Genomic DNA, 14208 nt, shown 5'->3' with positions numbered 1-14208 from the left:
ATTAAAGCTAATTTAAAGGGAAACAATGCAGTTTTGGCTTGCTTTTAGCACCCCCTGGTGTCCACTTTTAATTCACTGTTGTAAAACCAAAAGTGAAACTTATCTCCTCGCCGAGCGTTTGTCTTTTTAACATCTTAATAATGTCTCCTCAGCCTTAATTAGTTTCTACAGGAGTGGTTCATCACTAAATTAAACAAATCAGCTCTGAAGTTGCAAGTGCGGTATTCTTGCCACGTTGGGGGTCTGAGTGACATTTCATTAACCCTTTAAAGGGTCATTTTAGCACATAATGGCTCAAAAAAAGATTTTAAAATATGACAAAGTTGCCTTTAATAGATTAACATTATGTATTTTGTGATTTGCTTTGTTATCAAAAGAAAGAAAATGGCATAAAAAGAATGCTATCAATATTTGTAAACTAGTTTACTTATATCTAAAGACTCAGTTTATTCAAATTATAAGCCAACTTTTTCTGATGATAAAAAAGAGGACATCAACAATGTTTTATCAAACTTTATTGAACCAGTAAATATCAACATCATGTAAATAAAGCATGATAGAAGCAGTCAAACATTACGTTTACACATCAACATTTAAAAACACAATGTTGGCTTCTGATTTGATACCAAAATGATTGAAATTATTTACCAACAGCACTAAACTGTGCAACAGCATTCATTTTTCTCCTACAAAATGCAAATATGGTCTCTGAAAGCTCCTCTCTAAAAATAAAACTGTTGCCAGAGACTATAAATATTTCTCTCTTTGATCGTGCTTAATGAACATCTTTAAACCGAAACATGAAACCTTCTTATTTAGACAAAAATATACTCAGACTTTACATCTATTTTAGGAAAATAGTGCACAGCAAGAGATTACATAGATATATTTATAATGAAGAAATATATCAAACATACACCCATTTTATTATACAAAAAAGTCCATGTTTTGAAATATAATGGAACCTCTGAATCTCGTTCGCATCTAGAAACACACTGATTGGGATTTCTGACAGTCCAGCTATCAACACAAATGTTAAAGTTAGAAGTTTGCTTGTTTAAATGAGCAGTCACTCGAAAAAATGTTAAATTAGGTGCATTTTATTGCTTTGATATACTCAGCACAACTGCCACACCTTTTCAGTAATAGTGTGGAGGTAAAATAAGCAAAGTAAATTCAGCAGGAGGTCTTTCTGTCAAACTGTTTCTGGTTTCGCCGTTTGGCTCTGGCAGGAGTGAGAGTCCCCGAGTAGAAAACAGCCCAAATGACGATTGATTTGTCCAAAATGATTACTCAAGTACATCTGTGTCAAAACGCAGCTGTAACTGCTGGAAAAAATAAATAAAATGTCAAAGATAAAGTAAACTTTCATTTATCTTGGAGTAAGAGGAGAGGTTATAAATATAAAGCACTACCAGAACAGCGGCTTCCTTTTCAATTTTCAAGAAACCCCTGAAGACCCTGCTCTTCAGAGAGCATCTTCTAAACTAGCACCTTCCCTGCACCCCCACCCCCCCACCCCCCACCGTCCACTCCTTTGTTCCCTCCTCTCCATGATTGATGTCAAGTGGTTGTTATTGTTGTTGTTAGCCTCAAGGGCAACATGCCGATTATCACTTGTAAGTCGCTTTGGACAAAAGCGTCTGCTAAATACATAAACAAACATATTTGCATTCTGAAACTGGAAAGGGCTTCAACTGCTCAGACTGGTGATGAATCCAAGATAAACGTCTTGAAAATTCAGCTTTAAGTCTCTAGATAACAGAAATGACTTTTTGTAGAGGTAACACAAACAAACTGGCCCACTTTACAGTAGTTCTCCTAAACGCGAGCACTCTGATCAGTCTCACAACGTTTGTCTTAAACAAAAGGCTCAGACGTTATGGGCAGTTTAAACCAGTACAACCAAACAGAACTAATACAGTACTAAATACTTCAGTGATTGAGGAATTCAGATTTAAAATCTGGAAGTTTTCTTTAGATGTTCTTAGGCCTTAACTAAACACTGGCACTCACCGTGGAGCTGGTCAGTAATGACGCTACCGTCATGTGGTGTGCTTTGTGTTGTGTGCTTCTGCTGCGATCAGATCTGACGGGTGACCTGGCAGTCGGTCACCAGGTGAATCGTGGAGGTGTCGTCACATGCAGTTGACCACGTTGCTGGAGCCCTGACCGATGTCCCGGACCTGGCTGACGTGAGACGAACACACTGCGACTCCAGCTCCGGCCCGGCAGTGAGACACAGAACCCACCAGTTCCCATCTGGGTCACAGAGACACACAATCACCATGAAATTAGACACAAACAACATCTTGATAATGGAAAATCCAAATGAATTAAATAAAAAAAAGTGTAAAGAGTAACTAACTATTGTAGCATTTTAAAGGGGTACTAGAACATTTGAAACTTTTCTTTGAGCCTTTATGAAATTTAACTGGGGCTCAAAATGACCCAGGAGTACAGACGAATGGCCAAACGCAACATCAAAATACAACGGAAAGACTGGTTTACTCTACCGACTAAACCAGGACATGAATACTAATTGAACTGCATGCTGATTGGCTAATTTCCTCCATTTTCTCTACAACGCTACCTGAAGCAAAGACTCCACAGCTGTGTACAGCAATCGTATTACTCAATGGACAAGCTTTGGATCTATCTCACATTCATTCAAAGTTACATATTTCCAGTACATCCTGGAACCTTTGGGCCGTGATATACTTATGTTTATGTATTTAGCGCTTTTTAGACGCGTTGTCCAAAGCGACTTACAGATAAGGTTGCCCTTGAGGCTAACATGCAATAATGAATCATATATATATATATATATATATATATATATATATATATATATATATATATATATATATATATGAAAGTCTAATGTTTATCAGTACATTACAGAAAATAATTAACTTTATCACAATATGCTAATTTAATGAGAAGGATCTGTATGTGAACAAAGGCACCTGCTGCCTGCACCACCGCAATGTTAAAGAGTAAGTAATGCCTAAATTAACTTTTTTTTTGCTGATAACCTGTACAGATGAGTGTCTAATGGTGCTGTACACATGTGTAATCATTAGTGTGGCAGTTTAGTGCAACTTACTCTAAATCTAATATTTCAGCCCAAAACCATAATAATTCTTCAGGTTAAAACTCTGCTCCACATTTATTCAGAAGCAGCTGTGGCTGATGGCTAAGCTGAAAAAAATGACGTTATCAGCACTGGTCTCCAGGTGAGGCAGCCGCACCTCCGCCTGGCTCAACCACTCACCTGCCGATTTGACACATTAGCGCTCAGAGCCGTTCGCCTCCTTGAAAAAAATGCCCTCCTCCCCTTTTTCATCTAATGATCTCGTTTAACAGGAAATCCTCCAGAAAGCTGCAGAATCTGTCTGCTTTTCTCCGGAGGGGCAAGTCTTGTGTGAGTGCGTGCTTGTGTGCACGCGCTCGTTAACAACTAGTTTTTAGATCGAGAAACTCCGACAGCACACGCGGGGGGGTTGAGAGGGGTGCGGTCTCCCACTGCCTCGGTGCCGCTCTCTCGGTCCGCCAGGAGATTCCTCTTTCAGAAGCGTTCTCCTAACAGGAAGTGCGGATGAAATACGTCTCCACCCAGGCCTTGACCCTCACTTTAAGCAGCACGTATATTCTGGCCCTTACAAGTGTGCTCTGACCTTCTCTTTCATTCCCTCTCATCCAAGAAGGGGGTTAGAAGTAGATCCGACTAGTATTAGCAGTAGCTTGGCTTTGCGTTAGCAGTAGCTCAAGCTAGCATTGTTCTGCAATTAGCATTAGCAAAATGTATAAATAAACATCAAAGTAAGTTGGAATGCCTGGTAAAACATTTCCACAAATCTAATTAAGATCATCTGAGAAGCTCTAATGATATAACTACACATAGGAGAACAACGGAGCTCCATGCGAGGCTTAATGTTTAGAAGGAATTAACTGACTGATGCGATTATCAGCCTGCCTGATCCAAACTTCTCCTGTTTGCTGTTCATCTAAACAAAAACAGACCAATATCATATATTCCTTTTACAGTGTCGTGCTAACAGAACTGCATTCCCAGTTTTGATTAAAAGACATTTGATTTTATTACAAAAGAGACAAAACATAAACAATAGCCTATATATCTGAGAAGAATGCCCAATCTCCTCCTCACCTGTTCATTCGAGGCTCAAAAGCCTCCACTGTGTTCAAGTAAATGTTTCCATTGTGTCCCCCGACTGCAAACACTCTTCCCATGACAGTGGCCACTCCGACGCCACCGCGTGGGGTGGTGAGCTCAGAGACGTACTCCCAGCAGTGCATCCGAGGGTCAAAACGCTCCACAGAGCTCAGGGGAGAGTTGTCATCAAAGCCACCTTGAAAAAATAACCAGAAAATGGTCAAATTTGTAAAATATTGTGCTCATTACTTCCTATGACAGCATAAAAACATGCAAATTTCTGTTGTGCAATAAGAATATTACACTCTATGAATCAGTTACCAAACAGCCTTTACAACTTGTCTCCATATCATGTCTTTGTATATAAAAATAAAGGGCGTGCACTTGTAGCATGTGAAAACAGAAACCTGAAGTGCACAACTTAGATCTGTTTATGAGTCTGAGTTTGTGAGAGAGATTTGCTCATGTCATCGCATTCCTCTCACCCACTACATAAAGGCAGCCATTGAGTTTGCTGACGCCGTTTCCAGCCCGCCGCTGGCCCATCTCGCTGACCTCCATCCACTTGTTGAGGTGAGGATTAAACCGTTCCACGCTGGAGAGTGATGCCACGCCATCATTTCCTCCGACTGCATACACGTAACTCTATCAAGCAGAGGTGAGAACGAAATAAAGTTACGATTAAATCCTTGTCAATCATAAAAGATGTATTGTCTAGAAGTTTTACCCCTAATGCCACAGATCCGACCCCTCCTCTGGGCGTGTTCATTGGAGCCACAGCACTCCAGCTGTCATCTTCAGTGTCGTAACGCTCCACATCATTGAAGCAGGAGTTGTCATCCAGACCACCGATAGCATATATAGGACCCCCGAGAGCTGCCAGGGCTATACCCCTCCTGACGAACACATGCAGATGGTTAGTTGGTTAAATTATCATTCTGACCCATTTCTCAGTAAATGAGATTTATAAAAAGAGCATTTAGATGTACCTTTTAGTGTTCATAGAGGCTTTCATCATCCACTTGTTAGTGAGCGGGTCAAACATCTCCATGTTTCCCAAGTGTTCATTTCCATCATGACCTCCAACAGCATAAACTTTGCCTAAATAATTAAAAACAAACACGGGGACATTCAGATACTGAGCTGGAAGCATGTCTTAGACTTTTTCTGTCTGGAGACAAACTGGAGCACGGTTCAGACCTCGGTTGGTATACTTATTGTCACATATGTCAAATTATCACAAGCTCTTTGTTATCTACTAACCCTTAGACTCTGCAGCAACACATGAAACCTTTCTCACCTCCGATGGAGATCACGCCCACGTGGCGCCGCCTGCTGTTCATTTCTGGACCAAAGAACCAGCTGTTCTTGGAGATGGAGTAGCATTCAATGCTACGAAAAGGGTCACCAGAACCTCCCCGGCCTCCAACACAGAAGAGGACCCCTAAAAAAACAAAAACATGGAACATAACAAACTGTCGGTACACTGAGAAAATATAAAAAACTTGCATTATCACCTGAAAGCTTAGAAATAAACACAAGACATTACAAAGGGCCACAAATTAAGCCTGATCTGATATTAGTTTTTATTTTCAATCAACATCCATGAAGTCGTGAGATCAAACTCACCAATTTTTTTTTCTTAAACTATGCAAACCCCAACTGCTAGGTGGAGGCAAATTTTACCGCCATCCTTCTGAGGGAAAAGCAAGATCTTGTAAGAACACTCCCCTATCTTTGTGTTCTGAGCAGTAGCTCATTTCTTTATCTTGATAAGAAAAGGTGCTGACTGCTGCTGAGCCATAAAAGATGCTATATGATCAAAACAAAACACTGTGTCATACCTGCGGTATGCTTCCGGGGGACGGTGCGGAATGAATACTCAAAGTCTGGAACCGCCTTGTTGCTGAGGTGGAGGTGGTAGTTCCTGGCTTCATCCATCAGGTCACGGCAGTTCAGGTTACTTTTGATCATCTCGTCTTTTGCAACTGTTCCTGTCAGGAACTCCACAGGCAGCAATGGAAGCCGCACCTGTAGGAGAGATGGTTAAACATCTTACATTAAACTGTGAACATGCAATAGCACAAATTTCTTACAAGAATTCTTGGTTGGTAAGCTCGGTTGTTAAAGGGATACTATGCAATTTTGCTTGCTTTTAGCACCCCCTAAAGTCCGTTAGTGAAACCAAAAGTGAAACTTAACGCTGTTTGTCTTTTTAACACCTAATCCAAATGCTGAAATGTCTCCTCAGCCTACACTGGTGTCTACAGGAGTGATTCATCACTAAATCAAACCAATCAGCTGTGTTCTTGATCTAAAACATGCAGGAATCATGCTGGAAACCAGGCATGTCTACTCCACTTTACTAAGTTTAACACGTTTGTCACTCTGAAGTTGCAAGTGCGGTATTCTGGCCACAGAGGGCAGTGGGGTCTGAGTGACATTTCGGTATCCAGCACGTTTTAGTTTAACTCTGTTTCAACACACCTGATTTCAATCAGCAGGTGATTAACAGGCTTCTGCAGAGTCTGATGAGCTGCTGCACTGGTGATTCAACCACTGAATCAAGTATGGAGTAGAGAAACCACTAAAACATGCTGGATACCAGCCCTCTGTGCCCGGAATTGGATGCCCCTGCAGTAAAGGGTCCTTTTAGCACATAATAGCTCAACAAAAATTATTTTAAAGTTGCACAGTATCCCTTTAAGGTCAAACGTCACAAAAACAACAACGTGGAAGAATAAAACACCACCCTTCTCTAACCTGAGACATGATCTGGTCCAGCCAGGCTTCATGGTGCTGCGGGTTTGCTTTCAGCCATTTCACCGCTGCATTGTACACCTCTGTCTCAGAGTGGATGTTCAGGTCACTGGAGGACAGCAAGGTACGTAGGTGTTGAGGCGACACACACGTGAAGTCCTCACATTCCACCACCTCAGTGAAGTGCTCACAGGCGTAGCGGTCAGCCATGTCCATCAGGTCAACACGATTGTGGCTCTCAGCGAAGGTTCGGACCGCCAGGCAGTTGGTGGGGTGAAAGTGGGCCTTCATGTACTCGCAGCAGGCTCTAGCCACCAACTCAACCTGGCAGAGGTGAAACATTTTAAATGACACAGATGTGTGGTACAAAAAAAACAATCAGTTCTGAGCTTCATCATGCTTCATATAAGAAGAGAGAAGACTCCAGTTCCGGGTCTACCCAGAGACTGTGCTTTGTGGCTTTTACCTGAAGGATGCAGGCAGCATAAAGCAAGGGCTGCACGTTGTCCACAGTTAATGTCAGTTTGGAGGAATATGCAAAGTGCACCAAGTCCTGGATGGCATCTCCATCAAAGTCTTTTATCTCTATGAGTTCCTGTTTGGTCTCTGACATATCTGACAGGAACATTGCCCTGAGAGGAGAAAGAGCAAACCACACGGAAAACAGCTCGTATTTAATACTTAAATTAAATCTAACTGTTGTGTAAATTACAGGGTTGAGAATATGCTGGCCAAATGGCACAGCTGCAACGTGAACATTCAAGGAAATAAAAGAACAAACAAGCAGCCCACTGAACAAACCTGAAGTAAGGGATAACACAAGCAAGTACAAGCTTGTGACATGGTATCAACCTACTGCCAACCTAGGAAAAGGGACAAATACAGAGAATATATGATTATATGCCGTAGCTCAGTATTTGCTTTTTCGAATAACACTGAGGTCATTAGAGAAAATACAGTGGGTACAGAAAGTATTCAGACCTCTGTGAATTTTTCACTCTGTTATATTGCAGCCATTTTGCTAAAATCAATTACATTCATTTTTTCCTCATTAATGCACACACAGCACCCCATATTGACAGTTAAACATAGAACTTTCTGCAGTTATTAAAAAAGACAAGCTGAAAAATCACAGGGTTCCAAGTATTCAGACCCTTAGCTGTGACACATGTTTAACTCAGGTGCTTTCCATTTCTTCTGATCATCCTTGAGATGGTCCTACACCTTCATAGGAGTCCAGGTGTTTGATTATACTGCTTTGACTTGATTAGGAAAGCCACACACCTGTCTAGATAAGACCTTACAGCTCACAATGCATGTCAGAGCAAACGAGAATCAAAGGGACTGCCTGAAGAGTTCAAAGGCAGAATTGTGGCCAGGCACAGATTTGGCCAATGTTACAACAAAAAAAAAATTGTCTGCACTTTAGGTTCCTAAGAGCACAGCAGCCTCCATAATCCTTAAATGGAAGATGTTTGGGACGACCAGAACCCTTCCTAGAGCAGGCCGTCCGACCAAACTGAGCTACCAGGGAGAAGAGCCTTGGTGAGAGAGGTCAAGCAGAAATGGTAAATGGCTTGCATTTGCATAGTGCCTTTATAGGGTTCTACAACCCCCCACGGTGCTTCACAACACAATCAGTCATCCACCTTCCATCTTTCAGTTTTTAAAAAGAACTGAAAGATGGAATTTGAAACTAAACACAGCAAGAACACACCAAAGTCATCCACACGCTGGTGGAGATTAACTACAATATAGCCACAGCTGCCCTGGGGCGCACTGACAGAGGCAAGGCCTGCCAAACACTGGCACCACCGGTCCTAAACCTAAATATCCCTGTGGCTGAGGTCCAGAGATGCAGTCAGGAGATGGGAGAAAGTTGAAGAACATCAACCATCACTGCAGCTCTCCACCAGTCATGGAGTTTGCTAAAAGACACCTGAAGGACCCCTAGATGGTGAGAAATAAGATTCTCTGGTCTGATGAGACCAAGGCTGAACTGTTTGGCCTTAATTCTAAGCTGTATGTGTGGAGAAAACCGGCACTGCTCACCACTAAACCATTATAGGGAATGATGAATGCGGCCAAGTACAGGAATATCCTGGCCATTCTCCAGAGTGCTGAGGACCTCAGACTGGGCTGAAGGCTTGCCTTCCAACATGACAATGACCCTATGCACACAGCTAAAGTAACAAAGGAGGGAATTCAAGGCAATTCTGTGACTGTTCTTGAATGCCCCAGCCAGAACCCTGACTTAACCCAATTGAGCATCTCTAGAGAGACCTAAAAATGTCTGTCCACCAACGTTCACCATCCAACCTGACAGAACTGGAGAGGATCTGCAAGGAGGAATGGCAGAGGATCCCCAAATCCAGGTGTAAGAAACATGGTGCATTTTTACCAAGAAGACTCATGGCTGTATTGACTCAAAAAGGTGCTTCTACTAAATACTGAACAAAGGGTCTGCATACTTAGGACCATCTGATATTTCAGTTTTTCCTTTTTAATAAATCTGCACAAATTTCTAAAATTCTGTGTTTTTCTGTCAGTATGGAGTGCTGTGTGTGCATTAATGAGGAATGGCTGCAACATAACAAAAAGTGAAAAACTGACGGGGGTCTGAATACTTTCTGTACCCACTGTATGATAAAATTAAACTATCCTTTAAAAATAAAATAAAATAAACCAAAGTAAACTTGAGGATGAAAAACGCTGAGAAAAACTAACCTTCAGCGTTACGTCACAGAGCTCTCCAACTTCGTAGAAATGCCTGAGAGAATTATGGAAGTCCTTCCAGGCTTCATTGGCCTCAAAGACAAAAGACCCATCAGGCTCACATTCCGCTTTGAACGCCCTGCTTCCTGGACGCTTCTCCTTGGATTTCAGTTGCTTGGCATGATTTGGCACCACATCCCCTGGTGCCATGGTGGGCTACATGAAACAGACCCTACGAGAGAGTAGGAAATAAGAAAACCTAAACATCATACCAAATATCATGCCAAATTAGAATATGAGATTAAAATACAGCAGCCAACAGCTATATCCCATTTTGTTCTTATTTATCTGAGCAAATCTAGTAAAGTGGAGCATAATAATACAGGCTTTGAAAAGCAAATGGGGTCTTGTTCGTGAGTGAGGGAAAGATGAATCAGAAGATCCACAGGCGGATTGGTGCTGTGTCTGCAGTGATGCGGGCGTTGTACCGGTCTGTTGTGAAGCGAGAGCTGAGCCAGAAGGTGAACCATTCGATCTACGCTCCTACCCTCATCTTAGGTCACAAGCTTTAGGTAGTGACCAAAAGAACAAGATCGCATATACAAACGGCCAAAAATAGTTTTCTCCACAGGGTCCCTTAGAGATGGGGTGATAGGCTTGGTCATATGGGAGGGGCTTGGAGTAGAGCTGCTGCTCCTCCACATCAAGAGGAGCCAGTTGACGTGGCTTGGGCATCTGGTTAGGATGCATCCTGGACGCCTCCTTGGTGAGGTTTTCTGGGCACGTCCAAACGGTAGAAGACCTAAAGGAAGACTCAGGACACGCTGAAGGGACTATGTCTCTCGGATGACCAGGGAACACCTTGGGATTCCCTCGGAGGAGCTGGCCCAAGTGAAGGGCCTCTCTGCTTAGGCTGCCGCTCCTGCAACCCGACTCCAGATAATCAAAGATGGATGGATGAACAACAAATTTAATAAAATGTCTTCAAATAACTTCAGCATCACAACGAACTGGTCATCCCCAACTCGTTGCTATTTTTCTGAAACAAGGTCAAAAGGCTGCTGGGAGACCGACGCTGAAATAGAAACTGGAAAAAGGATCTCCACCTGGTGATTTTAGATTATTTTAGGAAAAACAAAACACCTCCAAACTGGTAAAGGCAAACTTGTTCAGTGAATGTAGAATATTTAATTTCTCACATTTGTGTGATTCATAATGTTTTCCTACAAAGCTGTGAAGCTGCAACATTAAATGTGACCACTCATCTCATTTAAAGAAACGCAGAGAGAAACTTTATTAATCTAATGAAGTCTGTGGCTCCTCTAAACAAAAGGATGTAACGTGTTGACATTAGAAACACAAGACATCTCTACAAAGTAAAAGTTACAACCAATTGGACCAAAGTCTCAACAGTCTCCATAACAATTTAAATGTGACTTTAACTTTTATAACTACCATTTCAAGAGGTCAGTGACAGATTATAAACCTCTTAGAGGCTCAGCATTGAGTTTGACACAAAGTAGTACAGACCCAACACAAAGTAATGCTTTGGTCCTACTTTTTCATTTGTTGTAGGTATAGAAACTAAAATCTCATCCCAGTGGAAACAAGAAAAAGTGCATTGTTCCCAAAAATCAACACCAATAAAATATACATACCATGAATTTAAAAGACAAACTTTGATGCCAAGAAATCTGTTGTCTTAAGAGACAGCAAAAGCTATTTTAGGTTTTGTGTGAACAGTTCATCTCACCAAATTGACGTCATCAAACCAGACACAAAGAAGAGAAGATTAGTTTAGCAAGCTTCAAATCCAGAACGATAAAAGGAGCATTAAACGTGGACAAAACCATTATAAATCTGGCCATGTGGTAAGAGGTTCTGCTGTGACGGTATTCATGCAACCTCTGATATCATTTCCAAATTTTTAAAAGCTACAAAATCTCAAAGTACGTGCCAGACAGTCGAAACTCACATTCATTATTTTAACTTAAAATTGAAGTTTAACATGTGCAATTCAAGGCGTAAAGCAAAGTGGATTAGAAAACAGCTTTTATAGCTGCATTCATTGTGTTGCAGGGACCCGTGAGACGACCAGAAGGGGAGGAGACCTGGGCTCCCTTTTCTGATGGAACGAGACTTTGCGAGAACACTGGATGCATCTTGGAAGCGTCTGGCCTGAGTTTTCCAATTAAATTCCGTCTTAAAAAACCGCTAACTTCGTCTCCCAGGTGTTGTGATTTATATTGTATTGCCAGATTCTTACCAACATTTATATTAGTTAAGGAATTATAAAAAGGAATAGTAGTTAATAGTAAATTAAGGGCTTCTGTAGAGAAAACATTATTCCACATCTGATTGTGAAAATTTGTAACTGTTTTTTAATTATCTTTTTTACAGATACGCTCAGGTTAAAGCAGTGAGAGACAAATTATATTTTAAATTCTTCTGTTTAAATTCAACAATTACCAGTCACTGTTTACATGCAAACATCACTACAAGCTTCGGTGTAGGTGATGAGTGGCTGTGTCAGTAGTACAGTCAGTATCGCTCACTAGCGTAGCTACTTCACTTTCCAAGCAATCTTGAAAAAACTACAGTCAAATGTGGGAGAAGTGGGGCAACTATGTAGCAAACTAGTAAAGGATCTTTTCAACAAAAAAGCCAAGCAATCAAACAAATAGCACAACTCCTACCTACTGATTAATGCTGAAGAAATCGTCTCCGCTGACTTGTCTACAGATGAGTCTGAATGCAGACAAAACAGCGGAGACCAACTCTTCCCCCACACCTCACAGACCATGCAGTGTCTCCAACACTGAATAGACTCGGCGTATCAGCCCTCATCACTAGTCCTCTCAGCTACAGGAGCAGAAGACGTCGAGTCCCATCACATACACTAATGTTCAAAGGCTCCCTCTGGCTCTGCACTGCTTTGTGAAGTTCATCTTTGAGGTTTTTCAGCGACTCTAAACAAATCACTGTCACTGTTGCTCAAACGAGTCTGTGGGTACATTTTTATGGTTTTAAGTAAATCCACAGACTTTGTTACAATTTTAAATAAAGGGGTAAATAAAGTGGGGTTGTCGATATTCAAAAAATCCTGCTCAAATACTCAAAGCTACTGAAAGCAACTAAATTAAATGGCAAACAGTGGTTGCTCCAGATACTATTATGGTACAGCCAGCCTTTAAGGCACACCTCTGCCTCATGCTGAAAGGGAAAAATGCTTAATAACCAAGATTTAGAGAGATCACTGAGCAATATGTGAGAGAAAGAGGCATTTTATGTACATAAATCTTATTGGATTTTTGAGTTTAACTCATGCCCATTGGAGTGTTGTGTTTACAATGTTGAAAATAAATGTGTTTGAGGAAAACAAGGAAATATTAAACCCCAGTCTTTGTTCAAAAAAGCCATGGGTCTCTACTGCCTCTATGAACACTACACATGAAGATAAAGCCCAGCCATCCATTTTCTGTCAGTATTTGATTTAGGAATTAAACTCCTAAAATGAGCCGTAAAAAAAATCCCTATTGTGGAATCTCAAATAGGGAAAATTAGCATGGTCTCACCTCTCCAGGCTGGAGAAGCTGCAGCTCTACTTCGAGCCCCTCCCGGATTTGGGAGCTTTGTCATCAAACAGCACTTACACACTAGCATCGGCTCCACTCTGCCTGGACCAGGTTGGGAGTTTTCTCATTTAGGTAGCCTTGGCTTTTCCCACGCGCAACCGGAAGTTTTTTTAGCCCTCTTTTCGAGATGATTTGCCTGGAGCCAAACTGGTTTAACATGCCCACTGCTGACTGATTGGCTGGCTCAAAAATCATGCCTACCATTAGAGGGAGCCTCCGACTGGCATAGAATCATCCCACGGGGGCTTCCCCATTATCATTCTGGATGATGTGGAGTTAATGAGCCTCTGACTGAAGCTGTTCTTTTTGGCTCTCCCTGCTGTGAGAAGCACACACACACACACGCACACACACACACACAGCTTCCAGACACAACAAAGCAGAATGCAAAATCAGAGTCAGAGAGCCTCCAGAAGCAAGACTGCTCAGGCCACTTTAATTTAATAATGGAGACACCACGGACTTCCCTGCGCTCTTGTTACCCACCCACGTGCTCGGAGATGCGCTCATGACATCACAGACCACAGCCCATGTGCTCAATCATGTCCGCATTCCTAAGGCAGTGTGGAACAAACGCGGCCAGGCTGGAGGGAGTGGGGCGGAGCCGATGCTAGTGTGTAAAGCCTAATTTATAATTCTCTGTCTTTGCGGAGACACACAATGCCATTATGCTTCACACAAAAGCTCTCTGTTGGGCTCGCGGTAGGTGACAGAAACATACACCAATTTTTAATTATCTGTCGAAAGATTGTGATTGGTCAGGGCGCTGCTTCCTATACATTCGTCAACAGCACTGCTTTTCCCCCCTCAAAAAATAAAAAGATATTTAGCGGCAGACTCAAGAGTGCATCACGGGAAAAAGGATGAAAAAATAAACGTTTATTCAGCAGTGACTAAAGGAGTACAAAAATATGTAGCGAG

The 14208-nt window shown here is 41.8% G+C and overlaps 1 protein-coding gene across 2 annotated transcripts; it reads right to left on the bottom strand.

The window, feature by feature from the left end:
* Positions 1 to 498: 498 nt before the first annotated feature.
* On the bottom strand, positions 499 to 9862 carry klhl8 (kelch-like family member 8). 2 transcript variants are annotated; one of them, XR_008564016.2, is made up of 12 exons: positions 9665 to 9862; positions 7739 to 7800; positions 7404 to 7569; positions 6941 to 7261; positions 6022 to 6208; positions 5478 to 5621; positions 5167 to 5278; positions 4905 to 5073; positions 4663 to 4822; positions 4172 to 4373; positions 2017 to 2262; positions 499 to 1328 (listed from the first exon to the last, which is right to left on the bottom strand). XR_008564016.2 is itself a non-coding variant. In XM_070552384.1 (11 exons), the coding sequence occupies exons 1-11, from the start codon at positions 9860 to 9862 to the stop codon at positions 2139 to 2141; spliced, it is 1845 nt and encodes a 614-aa protein (XP_070408485.1). In that variant the 3' UTR covers positions 1527 to 2138. The 2 variants fall into 2 exon arrangements, 1 of the variants encoding a protein (XP_070408485.1); XM_070552384.1 differs by lacking the exon at positions 499 to 1328 and having other exon boundaries at positions 1527 to 2262.
* Between the last annotated feature and the right edge of the window lie 4346 nt (positions 9863 to 14208).

The sequence above is a fragment of the Nothobranchius furzeri genome, chromosome 6, assembly GCF_043380555.1.
Source record: "Nothobranchius furzeri strain GRZ-AD chromosome 6, NfurGRZ-RIMD1, whole genome shotgun sequence".
Taxonomy (NCBI): domain Eukaryota; kingdom Metazoa; phylum Chordata; class Actinopteri; order Cyprinodontiformes; family Nothobranchiidae; genus Nothobranchius; species Nothobranchius furzeri.
The sequence above is the reverse complement of the archived record's forward strand: the minus strand, read 5'-3'. Positions and strand labels throughout refer to the sequence as shown.